The sequence below is a fragment of the Argopecten irradians genome, chromosome 10 (assembly GCF_041381155.1).
Source record: "Argopecten irradians isolate NY chromosome 10, Ai_NY, whole genome shotgun sequence".
NCBI classification, from domain to species: domain Eukaryota; kingdom Metazoa; phylum Mollusca; class Bivalvia; order Pectinida; family Pectinidae; genus Argopecten; species Argopecten irradians.
The window spans coordinates 25332363-25357928 of NC_091143.1; the positions used below are offsets into that span (position 1 = coordinate 25332363).

The 25566-nt window shown below is 34.0% G+C and overlaps 1 protein-coding gene across 1 annotated transcript; it reads right to left on the minus strand.

The window, feature by feature from the left end:
* Positions 1-1331: 1331 nt before the first annotated feature.
* LOC138333482 (importin-11-like) lies at positions 1332-25529 on the minus strand. The gene is made up of 26 exons (XM_069281886.1): positions 24949-25529; positions 24447-24547; positions 23990-24062; positions 22920-23123; positions 22417-22546; positions 21731-21838; positions 21057-21127; positions 20582-20681; positions 20015-20107; positions 19601-19756; positions 18852-18892; positions 18239-18377; positions 17108-17213; positions 16094-16257; positions 15605-15645; positions 15144-15209; positions 13659-13823; positions 12269-12461; positions 11372-11451; positions 11087-11167; positions 10366-10461; positions 9078-9191; positions 7938-8059; positions 7464-7565; positions 6938-7016; positions 1332-4505 (listed from the first exon to the last, which is right to left on the minus strand). Exons 1-26 carry the CDS (start codon positions 25084-25086, stop codon positions 4347-4349), a joined length of 2922 nt encoding a protein of 973 aa, XP_069137987.1. The 5' UTR covers positions 25087-25529; the 3' UTR covers positions 1332-4346.
* Between the last annotated feature and the right edge of the window lie 37 nt (positions 25530-25566).

Below are 25566 nucleotides of genomic sequence, written 5' to 3' on the forward strand. Positions count from 1 at the left end.
GCCAAATATTCCTTTCTAGATATCAATATATAGCGTTCTATATGATTATCAAATTACTGATTGAACGGATGTAGAATGATTTATCATTTTGATTTTGATCAATTCAGGCAAAAAATGTTCTTTTCAATTAATTTTTTATGTCTGGGCAACCAAAAGTATTAACGTATTAAAAACATTATCTTCAGATAAAGATAAATAACAGCAAATGATAAACAATAAATCTGACAAATAAGGATAGGATGCAAAATTAAAACGGAAAATGTAAGAAACGGAACCATATCAGTAAAGGGTGACATCTGGACAAAGTGTGCATTAAACTGAAGGTCCGTGTTGATTCATCGAATTATAGAGCTCTTTGGCATGATACATCGTCAATATTTTTAAAACTGTAATTACAAGTTTTTGCAGCTGCTGAGTCACTTTCCGTCAAACATTGCACCGTAAAATATCATTACATATTACAATTAACTAACATGTATATGCTAAAATATACTACTCACCTTCGTTGTGTTGGAGCATTGTGGAAAATACCTGATTGGAGTTTTTCTTGTACAAACGCGATGTCAAAACAACGCTATGACAAATATGTATTCGTAGCCATGGTTTACAATTCAAAAGTAAAATTACTTGAATCCCACCAGATGAAGTTATATTTCTTATCGAAATCGGCGCTATATGGTTGTGTAATACAAGTACATGGAATTCCTTCCTCAAAATGATTCCCTCCGTTAAAGAATTTAACAAAATTGCGCAGCAAACAAACAAACTGATCTTGTATACAGAATCTACAGACCAACCAACATTCATCTCATCTTCGTCTGGAAGGCCTACTATTCCATTGACATCTTTACATAAGATCTACGAAGACATAGACGTCGGAAGAAAACTTTACATCTGTCTTTTGGACGACTAGACTCGCTATTTGTTTTTTAAATATATTGTGAAGTTTGTCATTCATTTTAATTATGCCAAGTCCCCGTACACCAATCAAGCTTTGAGCCCACGGTACAAAAGATAATTGAATGTGAAACATCCATGGCCACCATGTAAATGTATTTTGCATAAAAACACTAAAAAAACATATCTGATTTATACGGACAGTCATTTTTAAATAGCACCCCCCAAAATAAATATGGACGATGTTTAATAGAAACATACTGGAAAGGGGAAGGACTTAGGCAGTATCAGGGGACGATTTATATATACCGCGACACTTCATTGTGTCTGAATTCAGGGTTAACAATAGAAGTACTTAAGCTGAGATTCCTGAATAACGAATTCATGAGAGTGATTAGAGCCTTTTCATTTCATTTACAAAAAAAACACACCTGTGAAGGTGTTGAGTGTCTATCACAAACTCTAACATCAATGTGTTGATAACGTACATATAAGATGTGGACTTCAATGTGGATACAATATCAACAGCAAAATCAAACCGAAAAAACGTACCTGTGTATTATACACAAATACACAATACACATGTAAAAATATGGTACTTGTAGTTTGCATATAAACTTCCAAATACATAAAGCCACATAACTTTTGATGTATAGTATATGAAAAGCATGAAAAATCTGTGTACTATTTTTATGATTTGAAGCTTTCATCTTGAATGTATGAAGTTTACTCTAAATTAAAACATGGAAAAAAGCAACAAACATGTCGTTTACCGACGTTATACCAAACAATTCCATCACCTTCCCCTGAACTTAAACATTGTCTTGTTTTTTCTTTCACTTTTATGCCAGAACAATACACTTCAGATCATTTCTTGCACCAGGTATTTCAAATTTGCTCCAGACATTCACTCCTCAGACTCTAAAACTTAACATAACTGTGATACTGTTATACTGTGATACATTGTCAACAACAAACACATTTGTCTTTCATCCGGTATGTTTAGGTTTGATTTAATTTCCTGTTACAATTTAAAAACATCATAGGGTCACCTGTCGGTCATATAGATTTTCCAAAAGATACTTTTCTAATGCCTGTCTCAGTAAAATTCCGCTCGGGACTAATGTAGAAGCCTGATTTTTACATAATTTACAGCTTATATTACATCTAGGATTGTGCCATGATTACATTGGCTTGCTTTACACAGTCATAGATGATATATTGGTGACCATATTACTGGGGATAAGCTTGTCATTATAAACATAAGTGGACATTGTAATACCATTGATATAACCCTTTAGTACTGGTATATTAGATACACTTTAGGAATTATGGTCAAATATGGAACAAAATGTGTAATTATGTGATAGTTATATCCCTCAAGCATCGAGGATGTTAATTATTTTCTTTCTATCAATTCCTTCCTAAATAGTTAAAAGTCTATAAAATGTGTGTAAAATTGCTGAAAGTAATGATCAAATAAAAAAAAAAAAAAAATCAAATCAGTTTTCTGGAATTGTCAGGTAAATCAAAACTTATGTACAAATCTTATCTCCTTCGACTCTTTTTCTCAAAATCTCCCTGTGAATATTATTAATGTACTAATAACCTAGTAATTTATGTCATGAAAAGTTTGAGTGTACTTTCTTTGATGGTTTTAATTTTACTCATGTAACCATGTTAACACTGACACAACTATAATTCCACTCAAATTAAATACATGTAACTATAAACCACTTCACTTTCACCAAATACAAATACTCTTGTCGTTTTACTAAAGGGGTCAAATTCAAATGTTATGCAAATAGTTTATTACATGTTAACCTTCTTATAATTATGAATATTTGATTCTAAGAGCCCATGATAACAAATACATGTATTTATGAAAAGTGAAAATGCGAAATACTGTAAACTTTCGCCGCTACTTAATTTCGCGATTTCCATTTCAAAACAAGAGGCCCAAGGGCCTCAACGGTCATCTGACTACCTTGGCAATAATCATATAAGAAACTTACTTAGATATAGTGTCATGGTAGCCATCTTCGATTTGGGATCAACCAGAGATGTAACAACACATTGTCGGGACCATGTCGGGATCATTTCATGCAAGTTTCAGCCAAATTGCAAAAGTAACCCTACATGCATTCGCTCACTCTCATAGAATGGCATTTATACATTGTTATACATGATGGCGGCTGTGGTGGCCATCTTGGATTTTAGATCTACACGAAAAATAACAACACTTTGTCGGACCATGTCAGGATCATTTCATGCAAGTTTCAGCCAAATCGCACATGTAGAACTTGAGAAGAAGTTCAAAATGTGAAAAGTTAATGCACGGGTGGATGGCGCATGGCGGACGACAACGTCGAAACATGACGACTAACAAATTCGCGAAGATTTACATTCCAAGCTTTAAAAATTGTCCGGAAATTCTATCAGAATCGATGATGTAAACGTTTATTCGCAGAATAAACTTGCATCTCGAAAGTAAATCGCATGTGAAAGAAAGTTGGTTTACATACAGTAACTATAGTTTTTGTGGTTCCATAGCAACAAATTAAAGTTCATAAAGAATCAAATATTTCATGACATTTTGTAAGCATCCAATCATTATAAAAGAAAAAATAAATTAAGTATTAAAATCATATTAAATGTTTTTGTCTTTCACTCACTCTCTTTATCAAAAGAAATATCTTGAAACCCTCATTCTTTAAAGCGTATTGACTATAAGATTTAACATCTTTCAAAATTTACATCTTACAAGAACCAAACACCCACAGCACTCATTTCATAACACAAGGATATTTCTCACAAACTAATGCACAGATCAGAAACATGTGGAATGATTCCACAGAAAGTTTTCTGTGGCTTACAGCCCATACCACACAAATGAAAGACTTGAGTTTCCTCCTAGGATCGTTTAGAATACCTTTGGTGGTCAGTTTCTATACAACACTCTATCACATAGAACAAGAACATCCATTGTTGTACACAATTCAGATTTTTCATCTCAATCATGATGCTCTCTAATAAATTTTGCTGTATTCCAAGTACAGTCATTACAAAATGTCACATGGCTTACCAGTAATTATAAATCACTGATTGGTATCAATTCTTCATGGTACTTCTGCTCCTTTAAGCTATACATGCTCAAGTATAAAAGTTCAAGTTTACTGCAAAAACAGCAGACATTTATTAAGGTTAAAAGCATCATTTGACTCCAGTAAAACCATACAGAAGAATGCCCTTATAGTGTTGAGATTGGTTAAAAAACAGATTTCGCTGGAACAGATGGAGCCAAGGATTCCTTTAGTCCTCATAGAATTTCTTTGTTATTTGTTGAAATAAGATACAACTACCACGGTAAAGCATTCTGTACATGAAGAATTTCTAGAGTTGTTGGGTCCACATGGTAATTTTTAAAATACAGTCTGAACGTCACATGTTCAGCCAGAGAATTCACGTAGTTGCTGGAGTATCTCAGGATCAACTTGGGACATGAGTTTATCAAAGGTGTCCTGGCCGTGTATTTGCTGACAGGCAGTGAGCTGTGACAGGACATATTCCTTCAGGGGTACCATGTGAACGGGATCCTGTCGGCACAACTGTAACAAAAAGATGTAAAGATTACGGTAAAATTTCACCTTTATGTACTGTCAACGTTCTTTCAACAAAGCTGTAGAATGGTTTATCATAATACTCGGAGTATGATGACATTTTCCTTCTGTTACACACGCCAGGGAACATTTCTTCATGTGAAGCGGGGCAAATTTCATGTGTGAATTTCATGTGAAAGGGCCTTCACATGAAATTCATGTAAAGAAATATTGCCTGTGTATGACTAGTTAATTTTTATAACAATTTATATTTTCTTTGTAGTCCCAACATTTAATGTTGCCAAATACAATTGGCAATTAAATAACTTCCATAGATGATTGCCAATTGCCTTTTCTTACTTATTGTCTTAGCGAATTAATTAATATGGCATTTTCCTGTCTAACAACTTTTGCATGCTAGGGACTTCCAACCACCTATAAATATTCGAAAAATAGTTGCACATGAAAAAAAGGTGGTATCAGTACTGGTAATTGTGACATCACAATTGTTCAGCTGGCATTCATAATTCATCATGTAGAGTTCTAACTCCAACAATGTTAGTGGTATATATAGCACTACGAGATACTTTTGGAACATTACGTCGTGTCTAACCTCTAACTTCCGATAGGCTATTTACCCGATGCTGAGGGTAATATTTTCAAAGTTTGGATTGTGACAAAATATAAAACGTTTAAATCATATTAAAATAGTCATCAATGTCAAATACCTACCTCTTTTTTTCAAGTATTTTGACAAAAATAGGCGTTTGTGTAACCTTCACCTCTCCACATTTACCTACCATTCTCTTGTGTGTATGTAACCTTTAACTCTCCACATTTACCTACCATTCTCTTGTGTGTATGTAACCTTCACCTCTCCACATTTACCTACCATTCTCTTGCGTTTGTGTAACCTTCACCTCTCCACATTTACCTACCATTCTCTTGTGTGTATGTAACCTTTAACTCTCCACATTTACCTACCATTCTCTTGCAATTGTGTAACCTTCACCTCTCCACATTTACAATTCAATCTCTTGCGTTTGTGTAACCTTTAACTCTCCACATTTACCTACCATTCTCTTGTGTGTGTGTAACCTTTAACTCTCCACACATTTTACCACTCTGTGTGTAACCTTTAACTCTCCACATTTACCACCTGTGTGTGTGTGTACCTTTAACTCTCCACATTTACTTACCATTCTCTTGTGTGTGTGTAACCTTTAACTCTCCACATTTACCTACCATTTCTTGTGAGTGTAACCTTCACCTCTCCACATTTACCTACCATTCTCTTGTGTGTGTGTAACCTTTAACTCTCCACATTTACCTACCATTCTCTTGTGTGTGTGTAACCTTTAAACTCTCCACATTTACCTACCATTCTCATTGTGTGTGTGTAACCTTTAACTCCACATTTACCTTACCATTCTCTTGTGTGTGTGTGTAACCTTTAACTCTCCACATTTAACTACCATTCTCTTGTGTGTGTGGTAACCTTTAACTCTCCCACATTTACCTACCATTCTCTTGTGTGTGTGTAACCTTCACCTCTCCACATTTACCTACCATTCTCTTGTGTGTGTGTAACCTTTAACTCTCCACATTTACCTACCATTCTCTTGTGTGTGTGTAACCTTTAACTCTCCACATTTACCTACCATTCTCTTGTGTGTGTGTGTAACCTTTAACTCTCCACATTTACCTACCATTCTTGTGTTGTGTAACCTTACTCTCCACATTTACCTACCATTCTCTTGTGTGTGTGTAACCTTTAACTCTCCACATTTACTTACCATTCTCTTGTGTGTGTGTAACCTTTAACTCTCCACATTTACCTACCATTCTCTTGTGTGTGTGTAACCTTCACCTCTCCACATTTACCTACCATTCTCTTGTGTGTGTAACCTTGTGTGTGTGTAACCTTTAACTCTCCACATTTACTTACCATTCTCTTGTGTGTGTGTAACCTTTAACTCTCCACATTTACTTACCATTCTCTTGTGTGTGTGTAACCTTTAACTCTCCACATTTACTTACCATTCTCTTGTGTGTGTGTAACCTTTAACTCTCCACATTTACCTACCATTCTCAACCTTTAACTCTCCACATTTACCTACCATTCTCTTGTGTGTGTGTAACCTTTAACTCTCCACATTTACCTACCATTCTCTTGTGTGTGTGTAACCTTTAACTCTCCACATTTACCTACCATTCTCTTGTGTGTGTGTAACCTTTAACTCTCCACATTTACCTACCATTCTCTTGTGTGTGTGTAACCTTTAACTCTCACATTCTTACCATTCTTGTGGTGGTACCTTTATCTCCACTTTACTACACTTCTTGGTGTGTGTAACCTTTAACTCTCACCATTCTTGTGTGTGTTTACCTAACACATTCTCTTGTGTGTGTGTAACCTTCACCTCTCCACATTTACTTACCATTCTCTTGCGTTTGTCGTGTTCTGTCTCCTGTTCTGTATCCTCAGGTGTGTCGTCTTGGTCTGACAGTACTAACGAACTGGAAGGCATATACAACATAATGTAAATGTATAAGTATCATAAATATCATAAGACGTGATGAACTGAGAAGAAGTTTACATAGCATTATTACATTTAGTAACTGAGGAATCACAGATAATGTTGGCTTTTAAATTGCAAATGACATTGATTATTGTAAGAACATGACTGTGCTTATCCACTTATCCCACTTATTCATATCAGTATTGCAAACAAACAATAACATTTGAATATGAATTTAAATTCCATTTCAGCAATGAAAGTGAAAGATCTGTTTAGAATTGCATGATCGACATCACAGAAATTTTTATTGTTATAATTCTTTATTTTAATACACAAATTATTAATTAATTCACTATTAAGATCTCATTAGGCAATGAAGAAGCTGTGGTGCAATAAACTAATTAATTTTCTATACACATCATGTATTGTGATTATGTAGACTTACTCGAGTTGTAGAGCGGTATCCTCGTCTACAGGGATAGTACTAACATCATGTAGTACCTCCACACTCAGGCACACAATCCCACTAAACTTCTCCATCACTGTACTGTATAGAAACAACATCAGCACTTTTATCATTAATTAAAACAACTTCAGTCTCGAGATACTGTACTCCATTTTCTTCTCAAGATAAATGTCCCCTTGTCAAAATACGAAATATCTTCTCTTTTAACAATACGCACCAACCTCTAACAGTAAGTTACAGGATCCAGAAGTACACTGTATATCACTTTTTGAGCATTTGTCAATATTGGTGGTTTTTTTTTATCAAAGAAGATTTTGATATTTCATTATTTGAGAAAATGCTAGTATAACACTTTTTTTCGACTTTCATGACATTAATTACATAAAAGCACAAACTGTCACTAGAAATGCACACTGGCACAGCTTTACCAGAGTGCATCCCTGAGATACCTACCTGAGTTTGAGGGAGAGTAGTGAGCACGCCCCCAGGGCTACAAGTTTGCGTCGTTCAGGTTGGGAGATACAATCTATCTTATTCACCCACATATCCACGATATCACCTAGTAATGCTTCACTCTGTAAAGATAAATCAAGTTATCTCAATGATATGACAGAGAAATCTTGATTAAACACCAAAATACAACAAGAGCTGTTGATGTTCAAGTATTTACTATTTAAACATGGAAATATGACAAATTAACAGACTCAAAAAACCCTAAAGGGCCCCAAATTGGTTGTATTATCACGTTCAGCATCCATACACATTAGGAAAATAAAATCATAAACATTTATGATGACTTATGCTTAAACAATTGACAAAATAGAAACTTGCTCAAAAACTTTAACATGGTAATATGACAAATTAACAGACTCAAAAAAAAACTAAAGGGCCCCAAATTGGTTGTATTATCACGTTCAGCATCCATACACATTAGGAAAAAATAAAATCATAAACATTTATGATGACTTAAGCTTAAACAATTGACAAAATAGAAACTTGCTCAAAAACTTTAACATGGTAATATGACAAATTAACAGACTCAAAAAAAACCTAAAGTGCCCCAAATTTGTTGTATTATCACGTTCAGCATCCATACACATTAGGAAAATAAAATCATAAACATTTATGATGACTTAAGCTTAAACACATTGACGAAACAGAAACTTGCTCAAAAACCTTAACGTGAAATGGGACGCCAACGCTGACGCCGACGCCGAAACCGACGCCGGGGTGACAACATTAGCTCCCCCTATTCTTCGAATAGGCGAGCTAAAAATGTATCCTAATGAGGATGTTTCTGTGTAACATTATCAAAAGTCAGAAGGCAGTTTTTTTCTTCCATTTTGTCAACAGCCAATTTAATGTTCATAACTTTTTATAAATGACAAGATATTTTTCTTTCTAAGCGAAATTCTGCTAGACCTGCAAAATGAAAGAACATGAAGTCTGTAACAACCCCAGAAGTAAGGTGGAAACTGCTACCATGTAGTAGATTTTGCTTAATATCTTTCCTCTAGAGTGTAGGACACTAAGATTGTGCATGGGGACTATAATAAAGTTTTTACCCGTTAAATGTATGGTTCCATTACTTACTGGTTTACCAAACTCTGGAGCCACGTCGTTGAGGAACTTCCACATGAACTCTGGGTTCTGCAGCAGTACCCTGGCAAATAGTCCTAAGTACACTGTTAGAACCATGGGGTGTTCCTGTCAACAAACAAACATACACAGGAGAAATTTAGTGTTACTTGTTTGTCAAACTTTGTTATTTTTAACTTAATAAGGCCAAGATAAATTTTTCTCCCATACTTCACAGGGATATCCCCTGGTTGCTAGGGAAAAGATATCTCTATCTTACACAGGGGGGTGTAAAACAGCTCACACGCGCTAGACAATAACGTGACGTCATCAATACATGCGGCGTAACTGTGGCGCATATTGTAGATGACGTCATCAATTTTGACGCATAACGACGTTCCTGCGATCATGGCACGATGAAAAAGCTGGAAACCAAGTGGAATTTCATCATTTTTTCTACTAAGTATGGGAGAAAAAGAATCAAACATGGGTCTGTGAAGTGGACAGGGATATTTCAACCCTCATGAAAGATTTTGGCAGTCAACCCAGTCAACACTCGGCAAGCATCGGGTTGACCGGCCAAAATCTTTCACTCGGGATGAGATATCCCTGTCCACTACACAGACCCATGTAAGATTCAATTAATCCTTACAGCTGGGGATAACATTTTTCATAAATTAATCTCTCTTGTTTGACCTTGGCCCGATAATAGCCAGGAACTTTTAAGGTGGGAGAAATCCAGAATATTTGGGAAATCTACAGACCTATTGTCAATATCTGCTAACTGCTGCAAGTTGATATCCAGTGGTAACATGTCAGAACACCTTAACGTAATAACCGCTACAGTCATTTGATACCTTATAGAATTTTTGTCAGCAAAATGAAATGATTACGTACTTCATTATAAGAAGAGTAGTCTTAAAGGTTTTGAGAAATGCTATATTTTGTGAAACAAACTTAGTCATTTGAAAGCAGTGAAGCAATGCTTAAACATTAAGTTCAAGAGGACAAGCTACATAACACACTATCCTGCTCATATTCTGATTAATGTATTGTCTTCCGAAAGGCAATGTCCCACTAATATTCAAAATATGTTAATGTATATCACAGACATTTACTGGAAAGTCACATATTAAAGTGACTTTCTAGTAATAGTAGTTGGGATATCACATCTAATCTTCACTTTAACAATAACTAAAAGTATCATATTTTGTAGATGTGACAATTTCATTCTACTCTTTTTAAAACATTTCAGTCATTCCTTCTAGCATAGACAATGACAGCTTTCTTAGCATCAACTGACCTCCCCTTGGATGATGGCCTTGAGAAGACTTGGCAGTAGTCGACGGAATACCTCAGGACCTTCTGACGGGAAGCTTTGAAAGACAAGTTCTATCACCTACAATAGGAATTTATAACGACTGAAAACTGTGAAATTAAAATTGAATGTTTTAAAAATAAAATTCTTTCGGAACATGATTGCATGAATAAAGTTAAATTTTACATACCACTTTTGCTTTCCTTCTATTCTTCGAAATGGTATAGTTTTACTGCTTCAAATATTCCTCAAAACTACTATTATTTTCCCATACAAAATATTTTGTGTCTTCGTAATTTGCGTCACATTCACAAATAAATAAATTTGCGAAAATGGCTCTTACTGACAACCATACATTCAAATACTTTGATGTTTTATATAATTATATGGCTGCGTAATATTTAAATTGGTATTTCAGCTCTCCCACAAAATTACGTGAAAATTTTCATCTTGCAAAACTTAAGTGGTTGACAGTAATTATATAAAGTATCAGATTTCAGTGGTAAAATAACAATGACATATCACTTGTACCTTGTACATTGCCATAGGCCTTAAACATGCAATCTAGAAATGAGGAGTCATTATCTTGATATATAGCCAGACACTTATCATGAAATCCAATTGCCACATTCACTTTGGAAAGTTCTGTTGATAAACTTTATGTTTTAACTTAACACTATAGATATTTTGATTATAAAATACTTACACGTAAAATAAGTACAATACCCTCAGTTCGGAGGTCTGTCAACATACTTGTTAGAGATGAAGCTAACTCGGAAGAAAATCTCTGCAAATGTAAAAATTTTAATACAAATTTCCCATAATTTAAATATACTAAAGATAACAGAATTTCAGGTTCTAAGTTACAACTGCTAGCTCTCTTAAAGTGATGATGTTGTAAGTCATATAACTTCAGTTCTTTCTTCGTTAATAGTCAGTAATGTGAGAAGCTTATTCAGAATACGATTAAGAATGACTTTATGATAAATACCTGCATAAAATCCCTTGGACCCAGCACTATGTATGCTTGTATCACTTTCAGGCACATCCGCAGATTTTCTGTCCCCAAATCTACAAAAAAAAAAAAAAAAAAAAAAAACTTAACATCTGTAAGGCATTGATCCCCAGACCTCCATTTAAAAAATTGTATTCAATTTGGTGGTTACCGCTAAAAGCAGCATTGGATTAAAATCCATTAAAAATTACATTGACCATTTACTGGTATCAGCCAGTAGAATTGGATCAAGATGGATTGTGGCAGGAGACTGACATAACTAACAATGTATGACCCCAATGGCATTAGAAGAAACATCTGAATTTTCTCAGTGTGACAATTACATATGTCCACTGGTCATTTCAGCTTAGTATTTGGTCTGTTTCATCAACTTAATATGAAAATTCATGAAAAAAACACTGCAAATCAAATTTATTTTCTTTGAAGTCGGTCTATTAAAATAGTATCATCTGTTTTTATGAGTTTGGTATTCATTGTACTTTAAATTAGGCCATGCTCAGGAATTGATCTTCAACTCATCCTCAATACTCCATGGAATCAGGAAGATCACTTACGATCTCTACACCCCTGGACTATCTCATAGTAAAACTGAATGCAGCTCATGGGGAAAAGTCTGAAATAATCACAGGCCTGCAAAGATTTCCTTTCAAGACTACCGACGCCCAACTTCAAAGCCACATAGTCAACCACAGTGTACCATTAAATGGCTCTTTTCATGTATATCAAAGGACTAAATTACCTGTTCTGTTCTGTTGCTTCCAGTTTTACTCCATAGTCCAGATAGTCCAGAGGTGTAGAGGTGTAGAGATTGTAGGTGATCGGAATATCTGGAGTATCAAAGTTGACTTCAACTAAGTAAATATCACTACTTACCTAATAAACCTGACATGTTCTTGAACAGCTGTAACAGTTGTTCTGTAATATTTGGTGCATTAAGCAAGGTCACATGCCAGAGTTCAAGGCCATCCTCCATCAGGTAGATGTGCTGGGCCTGTGTTACATCCGTACTCATCTGGATAATTGGCAGTAGGAAGTCGTACATGTTGGAGCAGATCGAGCCAAAACCCTGTGGTGGAAATAATATTTACAAACAAAGTCATACAATTGGAGCAAATTGAGTCAAATTTCTATGGCAAAATGTCATATTTACAAACAGAAGTCATACATGTTGGAAAAGATCAAGTCAAAACCCTGTGGTAAAATGTCATATTTTCAGAGCAGATCAAACAAAACCTATGGTAAAAATGTCATAAAACAAACAAAATTTATGCATATTGGAATGAATTGAACCAAAATTTAGAGAAAAATCTACATATTTACATCATTTTGAGTCACATGAAAGAGGTGAGTCTTTTATTCACCTGTTCTCTCTGTAAAATAGTGAACTTTAATCATATATATGTACAAGTGGTCAGTTCTCTGCCTGTACCATATATATGTAGAAGTGGTCAGTTCCCTGCCTGTACCATATTACAAAAGTATAAGTGGTCATTTCTCTGCCTGTACCATATATATGTACAAGTGGTCAGTTCTCTGCCTGTACCATATATATGTACAAGTGGTCAGTTCTCTGCCTGTACCATATATATGTACAAGTGGTCAGTTCTCTGCCTGTACCATATATATGTACAAGTGGTCAGTTCTCTGCCTGTACCATATATATGTACAAGTGCTCAGTTCTCTGTCTGTACCATATATATGTACAAGTGCTCAGTTCTCTGTCTGTACCATGTATATGTATATGAATATTTAGTTGTTTTTTTATGTATATGTAGCAGACAAATCAGTATTTCTATTCAACACATGGTATGAACAACTGGTCGGTTAGATTTACTATCTATACAATCACCAATGTGTATGAGACTGGCCAGTTTTTTACCTGTACAATGTATATGAGAGTCATTATTTTACCTGTACAATGTGTATGAGGGTGGTTAGTTTATTTACCTGTACAATGTGTATGAGAGTGATCACTTTTTTAACTGACGTATGATGTGTATGGAGTAGAAGTTTTTACTGTACAAGTAGTGGCCAGTTTTTTTTACCTGTACAGTTTTTATGTGTATGAAACAGAAGGTCACTTTTTTAGCTGTACAGTGTGTATGAGAGTGGTCAGTTTTTTACCGTACTGTATGATGTGTACATTACAGTGGTCAGTATTTTACCTATTACAATGTGTATGAGAGTGGTTAGTATAGCACAACGCAGTATGTTGTGGGCGGTATTTTACCTGTATGTATATGAGGATGGTCTGTTTATTTACCTGTACGATGTGTATGAGAGTGGTCAGTATAGCACAGCGCAGCATGTTGTGGTCAGCGGATTCTTGCCAGAGGGACGGGAGATACTGTATGAGGGAGGTGGTGTAGGGTCGTATCTGTGCCCCCACTCTCTCTATCACAAACGATATCACATGCAGCACTTGCATCTGCAGAGAAACAAAAGTATTAACTTTATATAGAGATTGAACAGTGTTTTGATTGCGTTAAAGGTGGTATGAACGCAATGGGATACAGACATATTCAATGTAGCGTTTTAGCCCTACATGTAGAATATGTCTGTATCCCATTGCGCTCATACCACCTTTAACGCAATCAAAATATTATTCAATCTATATATTTACATAAATAAATCTGTTTTTACATGTTTGTAATCAAATTTAAAACGATGTTGGTTGCTAAGCTGGATGACCATAGATATAGTTCAGATTGTTGAATGTTATAGCTGCAGTTTGGTTTGATACATAACAATAGCAGCTTTCAATTATTTTAAAAATAATCATATATCAAGAATGTCCATTTCAAATAAAACTTGAGATAACTGAGGCGGAACAACTACTGGTATGTATCGTTTTCATGTTAGTGTGGAGCAAACTGCCATTTTGATTTTCAAACGAGGAAAGTTACTGTGATATACTGGTAGCCTATTGCCTATGACCGTTGAGCTGCTGAATGCTTGACATGTATCGGTCTACAAACACGTTATAAATTCTTCACAGTCATGACTTTTATGTTATAGTACAGAGGATCGCTCCCAGAATTGTTCTCCGACAATCAGATGTTCTTTATATTTAGGTGACATGAGTGACCGTACACACATACTGACGTAACTATGGAGTTTCCTGAACATTCCTGAGGAAAGCCTCCGGTTGAAGCCCTGACCAGCGATTCATTTTGTTGTTTTTTTACCGTTACAATGCTTAAGCACATCTTTTGTTTTGATGCCATATACATGTTTAATTGGATCTTATAAAAACTCTTTATTGTCATTTTGAAACCCGTCAACTTATGATGCAAAATCTTCTCAGGTGTGAACTAGAAGTAGTCCGGACCTGCAGTGCGTTTGAATTCATGCGTCATTGCGATCATGCTAATTTGAACGCAAAACTCCCCTCCAATTGACTATATAGTGGCATATGTAAATATAATCATATATATTACGCACATTGAAATTTTACCAACATGGTACTGTATCATTTTCCTTGAATACATAAATATTTTTGTCGCTCAAGCACAAATTTAATGATGAATGACTCAACTACCATTGAAATATAAGAACCAACAACAATATCTTGTATCTGTATAGTAGGAGCAGATAAATACATGGTCAGACCAGGATTCAAACCTGAGGCCCTCCAATAACTAGTCAGAGTGCCTGAGGCCCTCCAATAACTAGTCAGAGTGGTCACCGGTGATTGACCAAATCCAGAATCATTACATAATGAAGGTGTTTGAGCTATTCCACTTACCTTTGTATCACATTCACGTACTTCTTGTAGAAGTTCAAACAACATAGAGAAGGAAGCATTCAGATACTGCAAAGGAAAAACACAGCTGTGTGTTTGTCATCATAGTAACATTCATCATGTTCCATTAATGAGAAATTACTTAAAAGATAAGAAATTAATTTAACTTAAAATCATTCAAACCTCATTGTAACACAGAAACTTCATTATTTGAAAGTATGTTGCAGATTCCAGCCAAAATTCACATTAAACATCAATTACATCTTTTTCAAAAACTGAATGCTAACCATTGTCAAGCCACAAAAAATGTGATTTTGTCCAATTGTATTTAAAGGTTTGAATGACTATATTGGCCTTTTATAAAAGAATCACTGAATATAAGTCAATCATTCTTCACATCAATATATACTTAATATCAACCTGTTCATTATCTTAATCTACAGGTAATGATTATTCATACTTACAGGTAAAAACTGATCAACATTAAATTCAAAATCATCCACAGCTAATGACAGGTTAAGGAGTTGAGTGTTAAATGATGTTCTGACAGGAAATGTGTGTAGAAATCAAATCAAAATATAGAAAGATTTCAAAAATAAATCATATTTCAATTATATCATCTAGAACTGTAAGAGATCATTTTCTACTTTCAGATATCATATATTAAACAGGACTCAAAAGCATTTTAATACATTCTTCATGCCAATTTTCTGTAAAATTATGTCTAATTATATCAATGGAAATGAAATTCTGTTCTGACATTTCTAATCCAATCTAATGTTATGTTAATAGCCATTTCTTTTTTTGTGAATGTGAATATGTATACATGACAATATATATACAAAATTTTCCTTTTTGCTTCGAACAAAAAGCGAACGAACAAATGAATTCAAAAACAAATTTTTTACGAGAATCGTGAGCCTCAATCCTGAGCACCTGATGACAAAGGATACCAGTTTTAAGTGTGAGTGAAGCCTCTATCCGCACCACCAAATCTTCCTCCTTGTTCAGAAGTGGTAACACCGTTTGGTACAGAAGTGGCCGTGTCGCTACCGACATATTCACACTCACCCACTGGCCACACAACCATATCACTCGTCGGCGTATAATTCTGTAACTGTTACCAGGAGAAAAGCAGTATGTCAGTTTATAATTCTGGATAAAACTGTTTGATAAAGAAAAGCAAGGAGTGAAATCCTAAATTTTACCTTTTCAAAATCATTGCATTCTAACAACAAATATTGTTTTAAGTTATAATTTCAAGATATCAATGCTTGCAAATATATATAACATTCCACTTCTTCAATGGTCGACCGCGCATGTGCATAAAGCTATGACAAATGCATATGGCACCCAACGGGAGAAACACTTTCTTTTTCACTTTTTTGCAAGTACATGTCGCTGGCGTCATTTCCCCAAGTGCATGTCGCTGGCGTCATAAACTCGACAGAAATAATGAAATCTGACTCAACTGTTTTTGAGATAACAATTAGAAATACACTGGATCAGGGATATAATACATAATTCAAGATGCATAACAGAATTTGTGATCGTCTGCATGAGACTAGAACGGTAAACTTATAGTTGCAGTAAATTGAAATACACTGTACTTTTATTCAACGTATAAACGTCTTTCCTTTCATTCAAGCTATTGTTTACTAACCAAAATAACATTTTTAATATACGTTGGTCAGATATATATATTTATTAGCACAATTATTTACCGATAATCCATTATCGATCGATATTAGAGAACCGATAATCAATCTTAAATATTAGAGCGATAACCAGCACTAATACATAGTACAACTACGTATCTATAAGTAAAATTATATAAATAAACTTATCCTAGTCCTAAATATGGATATAATGCTGTAAAATATATAGTCAAAACCACTAAATCTTTAAAAAGGTAATTCACCAGGAATCTACAGCTATGGTGACCTGATGGACAGATTGTATCTTACTTGACATGTTTGATCTGCAGTTCCTGTCGAAGGTGTGATGTAAACCAATCATCAAAGTTAATTTCATCAAACAGCTCAAATGATGCCAAACCAACAGCATTATACACTACAAAATAATCAAACAAATTAAAATTTAAGATGCATTACTTTCAACACATTCATGAATACAAACCAGTATGTGGAGGTATTCAACATTAAGCACTCCTACCGACATATGTGTATTCAACAATACGTCCTAAATTATTATTTGCAAAATATTTCAATTTGAATAAGAGCTTTCTTGTATGAGAAATTGTGCAAAAAATTGTATCTCGCAAAAAAGTTTCTTACAGTTTTTAAAGTTACTGTAACAGTAAAACACGGTCATAACAAACCTCTGGGGACCAACAAAATCACTTTGTTATAAACATGATTCGTTATATACATATTACAGAAATCTTATAAGAAACTTGATAGGGAATGAAAATTACTACATTATAATCACAAAGGACTAGGTATGGTAAGGGTCTTTTGTGGCCCCCAAATCTGCTATTTTTCAAAGTCTGTTATTTTAAGATGTTAATCTTGCATTTCAAATATTAACTACATACCTGACATCTTTGATAGTGCTATTACGTAATATAGCAGTTCTAGTTGCCATGGCAACCATTTTTATTATACATAAATTATGCAAAATGTGAAAATTTCATCAAAATTGGCCTTTTTTATGCAGTTTTTCATCTAGTTAACATACAGCGCATTCTAGAACAAACTTTATATTTCTCAAAATGATGTATTCTTCGTGTCTGCTAATTCCCTTAAAATATAAAGTTTGTTCTAGGTTGTGCTCTATTGCTTTTAAAAGAAAAACTATCAAAAAATATGCCAAAATTGACCAAATTTTCAAATTTGCATAATTTATGCAAAGTTACCATGGTTATATAGCAAAAACATACTTTCTGTCAACAAAAATATCATTAAGTTTTTATCAGGGGCGTATTCAATATTTCAAACACAGCAACTTAATTTCTAAATACTTAATTTGAAATTTGGTAGATTTAGGGCCAAAAAGAGCCATATCCATGATATCTAGTCCTATGTTGTAAGTATGTTCGTTATAAGCGTTTTAACTATATCACTATATATTTATACCTCCATCTTTGCGTAGTATCGTCGCGATATCCTCTGGATCACATGGGCCCTGAACAGACTGGACCATCTGTAGTAGTACAGGGATGAGAGAGGACCGGTACTCCTTAAATAAGGCCATGTAGAGGGCTTCTGTACATGGCTGAAATACAATACAGTTAGAAAGTTAATGTTTAATCAATTAACAACCAAAACTCAAGTCATTAAATGATGGGGTCCTCTGCACGTAGGGTGCATGTGAATAGTATATGCATCGTTTTCTTAAGAAAGCTGTCATCAATCTATGTATATGTCTCCTTGTCATAAAACAAACCCCAATAATAATTTTAAATTGAAGTGCTACAACTGAATTATACCTGCAGAAGACAGACAACAATACTAGTACAGTTCATTCCAATATTTATAATGCTGAATGTTGGCAGGAAATGACCATTTTATGCATACTATGTTTCAACACTTAATTAGATATAAGCAATTCTTAATCAACTCATGTCTTGTGGTTGTATCACTGGCAATATATGAGAAGGGACTTTAAAATTTAACATTTGACATGATATAGTTGTACAGAAAGACTGAATATCAATCCTATCCTTTTGTATGATGCCAGCAAACTTACTCGTAATGAATATCTGTAGGAATCTCCAACTTCTTCTTGACCTAGAAAATAAATGATATCTCAATACAAGTTAAAGTGTTGTAATTACCAATAACAGAACTTAATGGCTGAAATCTTTTAATGTAAACTCATGTCAGAGTTATTCGGGAAAACAATGAACTCAATACATTCAGAAATAAATCTGATCCTTCCATTTAGATTTCATTCAGCGAGTTAAGAGATTCCATTAGTTTACATAATTATCAAGTTTTTAATACTCCATGTTTAATGATTGTTTTCACTTTTATAAGTCTTGGTAAACCAAAAATTTCATACCATAAATAGAATCTAGATCAGATTAGCGTAATGGTGAGTAGGCTATACATCATTATATAAATGACATACAGAAACACACTATAAACGTAATCCTGTTTTAGCAAAGCATTTCAAGGGTCACTGCTAAAATAAGGGTTACCGCTAAAATAAGGGTTACTGCTAAAATATGTGCCCTTAGAGTTGACAAAAATACATATTACAGAGTTATCTGCCCTGCATGCACGTGGGTATTAATAGTGACGCCATGTGTTTGCAAGTATAACATCATATTTTCAGAAAAAATGGCTGGAGTTTTGCCCTCAAAATAATGACATCACAATCGATACCTACCCGGAAGGGAGGTAACTCTGTAGTATACAGACAGAATATCAAAGCAGGACAAGATGGTCAGGTATGGGACGGGACAGTTAGTATCAGTGATATCGTGAACCTACAGAACTCCTCTGGGTCGGAGTCCCACGTAGATAAATCCTCTCCTGACAGGAGAAAGTATTGTGACACCAAACGACGACATATCTCAGATAGAGTGTCGTAAGTAAAGAACTCGGCTTTCACTTTACAGGCTTCCTGTCTCACTGGCTCCTGAGGTTCTGTAAAAAATATTTTTACAAAAACGTCAATTTCAATCTTCTTAACAAAATTATAATTCTCTGACATTTCGGAAATTTTCAGCAAAACTTCTTGTTAATATAATGGAGATACATAGTAAAAAAAAAATGTAAAGAAATTCATGAGCATCAAATTTTACTAGAGATTCATTTTCTTGAAATGATATCTATGCAATATTCAGTGTTATGCATGAACTTTTTAAAACAAAGCAAAATATTGTTTAATGAAAACTGTCCAACCTTCTTCATTCTTTAGTGGTCTGTACATTTCATTCTGTAGGATCCCCTTGATTAAATTAAATGTATTCACTGTGAATCTTTCAAATAACAGTCCTGAAAATAAAACAACATCTGAAGATCATGTATATATATATATTGTTATAAGCAGAAAACTTTTCATGTTCTTTGATTAATATGTATAATTAACACAAAAAATAATATAAAATAATTCATTTTGCTTTTGGTGCATGATGAATCAGTACTTCATTCCATATAGGACATAGTGCCACGGAATTTAATATTTTTATGATTTTTTATGATTATAAGTAAAATTAGAAGGTCAAACTTTTCAATGGTGGCAATGGTGTAAAGTAAGTAAGATTTGTAACTGAAGAAAAATACTAATTCGTCTGCTTCTGTTTTTCATAAAGAAAAAATACCATTCGTCGGCGGTGGAGCGAGCATCTTTAATAAATAAACTAATTTTAAGATATAACTAAATTATAAAATTTTGAAATTAAAATTTGTTATTTAATTGTGTGACTGCACCTTATATGCTCAGACAAGCTAAATATTTAGTGTCCTTACCTTTTTCATTTTCTGAGAAATTGTAGCTGACAGCGAACTCTAGAGTGGGTCTTATGAGTTGTGTATAAGACGCAGGATGGAACTCTAGAAGGTCCAGGAGCTGCAATAAAACAAATAACAGGAAATCAAGCTCAGGGTAGGCTAGCTCTCTAGATTTTCCTCCTCCACTTTTCCACTTTAAGTTTCTCCTTATATCTGTAAAGTATTGCCCCACTTGATATGTCCAATACAAATACAACCTCAAATCTGAACTTTTAAAAAGTTTTCCAAGAATGAAGCCTCCTCCTATCCCTTTTTGATCCATTCTTAACTAGAAAACTTAAGGAGCAACAACAGTCATTCTGTGTTCTCATGAGTTTTTTTTAAACAAACAACCATACATAACAATACATGTATAATGATTTTAGCCTCTTAAGGAGCTCAGATGGTCATTTTAGGCATATCTGAATCATTGCCAATATTTAAGTCCACTTACCACCTTAGTCAGGAGGATAATCATCTTCTCACATTTCTCTAGGATATAATGGTGGCCCCACATACTCTGTCCTGTAATACAGAAAACAAGAATGTGCGAGCATTATCTTCAATGGACTTATCACCAGCCTGTCTATAGCAATGGCTCATAGATGTACTTGCACATGCATGTGTACTTATTCAATGTTCGAGCAAATGTTATAGCATATACAACACAAAATACAAAGTCATGTGCGTTACCTATTAGCAAGGTGGTATCAATGTGAGTTGGCAAACAGTAAATTTTTTGTGACAGCTAAATAATTATTGTCCTAAATGATATTCCTGAATGCTGCATTAATTAAGGCAAACAGTTTCTAATTCACTTTTCTAGAGATCAGGTGGTGTTGTGGTTACACAATTTGCTTTCCACCTAGCCAGTCCGTGTTTGATGATTCCCAACACAAACGTAAAAAGGTCAAGGATCACCTATGTTATCTCCAGACAATTTGTTTTCTTCTCCCAATATTCCTCATGTACTTACATTCAGATTATCAAATACAATTACAATAAGTTGAATGTAACTTTTTTCCCAATCAATGTAAAACAAATAAAGCTGATTGTTTCAATTTCCCAAATCTATTTGAACTTATCATATGGTAAATACTTTGAAAATTTTACATCCTTTATACTTACTACAACCAAGCATATTCTTCAACCCCGGAAATATTTGGCTAAGGAAATTACTGGCATCATTATTGCAAGTGGGATCTTTGAAGCCATAGGCAATTTGTTTTCTTAGAACTGAAACCAAAAACATACACTCATATAAACTAGAAACAGAATTAATAACAAATATTTGTGTATTTCTATGATGAAATTTCTATATTACCCAGGTAATTTAAAATAAATTGTAGTATTTATTTTCCAAATACCATATATAATCTCTACTTTACATAATATGATCATATAAGTTGTTATTTTTTCCCATCATTTTCCTAATGTAGAATTATCTGCCCTTGTTATCAGGGATTCTTTATGAAAATAATATCAATTTTTATCAACTTAACTTTATGTTGATGAGTTAAAAATGTATCTGTAAGACAGATTTGAAAATTAGACAATATATAACATAAAAACACAATTTACATTATTCTACTAGAACACAACTTCCAATCATTCAATTTGTAACTTGTCTACTTATGGAAACTCTTCTGTTTATGAGCTTGAAGATATTCTAGCACAACATTTTTTTGAGAAGGGCATAAATTAAGTTGGCCTAAAAATAACACTATATGACCCTCATTTCAAGGCTAGGGTACATCCCAATGTTGCTAAAAGGATATCCAGTAGTGAACAAATTAATTTTTGGATTAGCTTACTTCGACAGGTCAGTATAGCCTTATCCAGTGAATGGCCCATCTTGTCATCGTGTTTGGACGCCGCTTCGAGGAATTCCTGTAGGTGGGTCTGCCAAAGTCGGAGAACAAAGCCGAAAATTTCATTTGTAAGCTGTGGACAAAAAAAAAAAATTATGAATTCATTCAATACTGATAAATTAGGGAGCATATCTATCTATAAGAACTTTTATTATAAATACTCATATATAACTGTTACAGCTCTTAAGCTAATTTGCCTCATCACCTGATCACTATATATATGTGTTTCAGAATATTATTCAAGTAAACGTATATTTCTCAAATACATTATATCTTTGGAAATTCAGCATATTTCATGTGCTCATAAAAAGTCAAATTGAAAGTATAACATTACATTATGACTTCATCTGATGTATACTGTTTCTACAGCAAATTATTGTATATATCAATTATTTAACTATATTCAAGCCATGTTTTCTATATTTTCAGAAAACAAGAAAACTAACCTCCTCAAACAGTTTTCTGTCGTGCGCGAGCCTCTTTGATGCCAGCATCTTTGTAACATGGTGTAACACTAGTAGCCCTCTCTCTTGGATAAGGTTGTCTGGACAACGCACAGCTTGGAACAATGTGGGTAATAACTGGGTCCATAGACGCGGGCAGTCTAATCGTGCTATCTTACCAATCAGAACGGCTAGCTGGGTAGCAATCTAAATATACATAAAACTTCTTTAAAACTACCTTTCTGAATGTTTTTAATCATGCAGTTATCATTTGAATAAAATACATGACTAGCTTCTAAATTAAGAAGTTACATTGATTTACCTTTGGAAAACGAACACACTACACTAAATTTTAGACTAATTTTCTGATCAATTCTATGCAACACACATAATCTAGATACTTATGTTTCCAGTAAAATCAGTTAAAATTGTGAAATTCAGTCAATAATCAAATCTATTCCCTGACATTTCTGTTAGAATTGTGAGTTTTTTCAGGCTATTGGTATCTGAATTATCACAGATCAATTGCAATCCAAGATCTAATATAATGGGTCATTCCTTTTCATCTAAATGATTGACTGATTAATTTTAATTGCTTCAACATACATGTACCGTGGTATTCCATTTTTCCATAATGCAGAGTTATGTAGCAGGTATTGATTGTTGCATTGTGTGTTTGTGGTGATGCAGCATATATCATACATTCACAGATATATGTGTTCATGTTCATTAGCTATTAAAGCTAAAACTGATTTTTATATTTATTACTTGGTCTCTTCATAAATGAACTGATTTTAAAATAATCCAATTAGAAGTAAATTGTATCCTTGTGATAGCTGTTGTCTACCTCAAGTTAACAGTAGTCAGAGAGAGAGCTCAGGGTTTTCTTTAAGTTTTTTAATAGATGGTTGAAAATTAATAATAGATGGTTGGGGGCCACAGGCCTTAGTGGGTGGCCAATATTTATTTCTGACAAAAATGGCAGTTTGTAAATAAGGAAATGGATGACTGTTTTTGCCAGCAACCGGCTTTTAACAAGAACCCTGGAGCTACATATAATCCTTTCGTACTACCTGAGGAACTGGTTCTGTGAAATTGGACAACAGCCTCTGTTTTATTCCTTCCTTTTCTGATTCACATATTGCACTGAAGAAAAAAAAGTATTATGGCAATGAAAAATACTTCAACATTATAATTATAAAATGATATACATGTATAGAAGTTTAAAGGTATCAAAAATGAAAAAAAAAATATTCATAATCAATTATTATATATAATATGTACAGCTGCACATATACTTCAAATAAAACCTTACACAGGCATTTGGGGAAAAGTTATACAGACTTTAACTAATTTGTACATTATATGACATATTCATATTATAGATACAATATATAAATAATTTATACATCCATATTAAATTTGGGGAAAGGTTTCAGGTATACAAAATTTATTTTACTTGTGCAGCATATGACAATCACATATTATAGATATATATATATAGATCATCTATACATCCATGGTACATACTTTGGGGCGTTCTTTCTCCAGTATCTCTCCACCCCATTTTTTGCATACATCACTGCTAGCCATCGCACATTCACATCCAGCTCATGTTTACAAAATATTTCCTACAAAAATATATTAAAATGAACAAATTTAAGTCAATTGATTAGATATTTTCAGTTCACTTTTTTAGTTTGAGTTTACTACTCAATTTAGTAATTGAAATTCTGAAAACAAAACAAAAATTTCAGATTTCCATATCATTTCATTCCATCGCCATTAGTTGTCAAATTCAGAAGGATCAAAGTATAAAAAAGACATGTCCAAGAGTCACGTCATACTAGAGTACATTTTATGTACAATTAGTCTAATAATCATAACTCTATAGAGCAGATCATGATCAGCTATAAATTAAAGCACAAAATTAATTAGAACCAAAAAATATTTATTCTACTAATAATCACAAATAGGACAAACAACACGATGCCCTAACATCACATGTTTTATATCAAAGTGATTTCCTTACAGATAAGATAGAATAGAATCCAGGTTGAGTCTCCCAGTCCTGCAGTTGCTTCTCGGCTGTTTTAAACACACATGCATTTTGATTGCATGCATTGGCCAAGGTTTCTAGCACCAGTGGCCCAGCACTACTGCTCTCCATTGTGACGATAGATCACCTGGCTATGGTGAATTTAAAAATTAACAAATAGTCTACATTTGATAATTTGGCAAGAAGTCAAAACACTAATATCAAATACATAACTATTTACAATTCAAGCCAGATTATAAAAATGCCACATCGAAATGACATTTTCGAATTCGTGCAATGATTACATCGTTTCTTCTTGTGTATTGATCTTGTGGGGGTATGCTTATGATGGTGGCGTGATGAAATTTTGCTGCTGGAATGAATGAAAAAATAAGCTGAACACCAACTTCCGTTTTAGAATAAAACGACCTTCCTAATATAACAACAATTGAAAAATGATGTAGATATATCCTTATTTGAAGAAATAGACGTCAATTGAACTATGTCTGTCGTGCTAGAGGAACGAAAGTTTCTCCTATCATGCCCCGGAAAGTAAATCATGGGCGCCGCCATTACGGGTCGAACTTCCTTTGCGCATGCTTACTACGATGA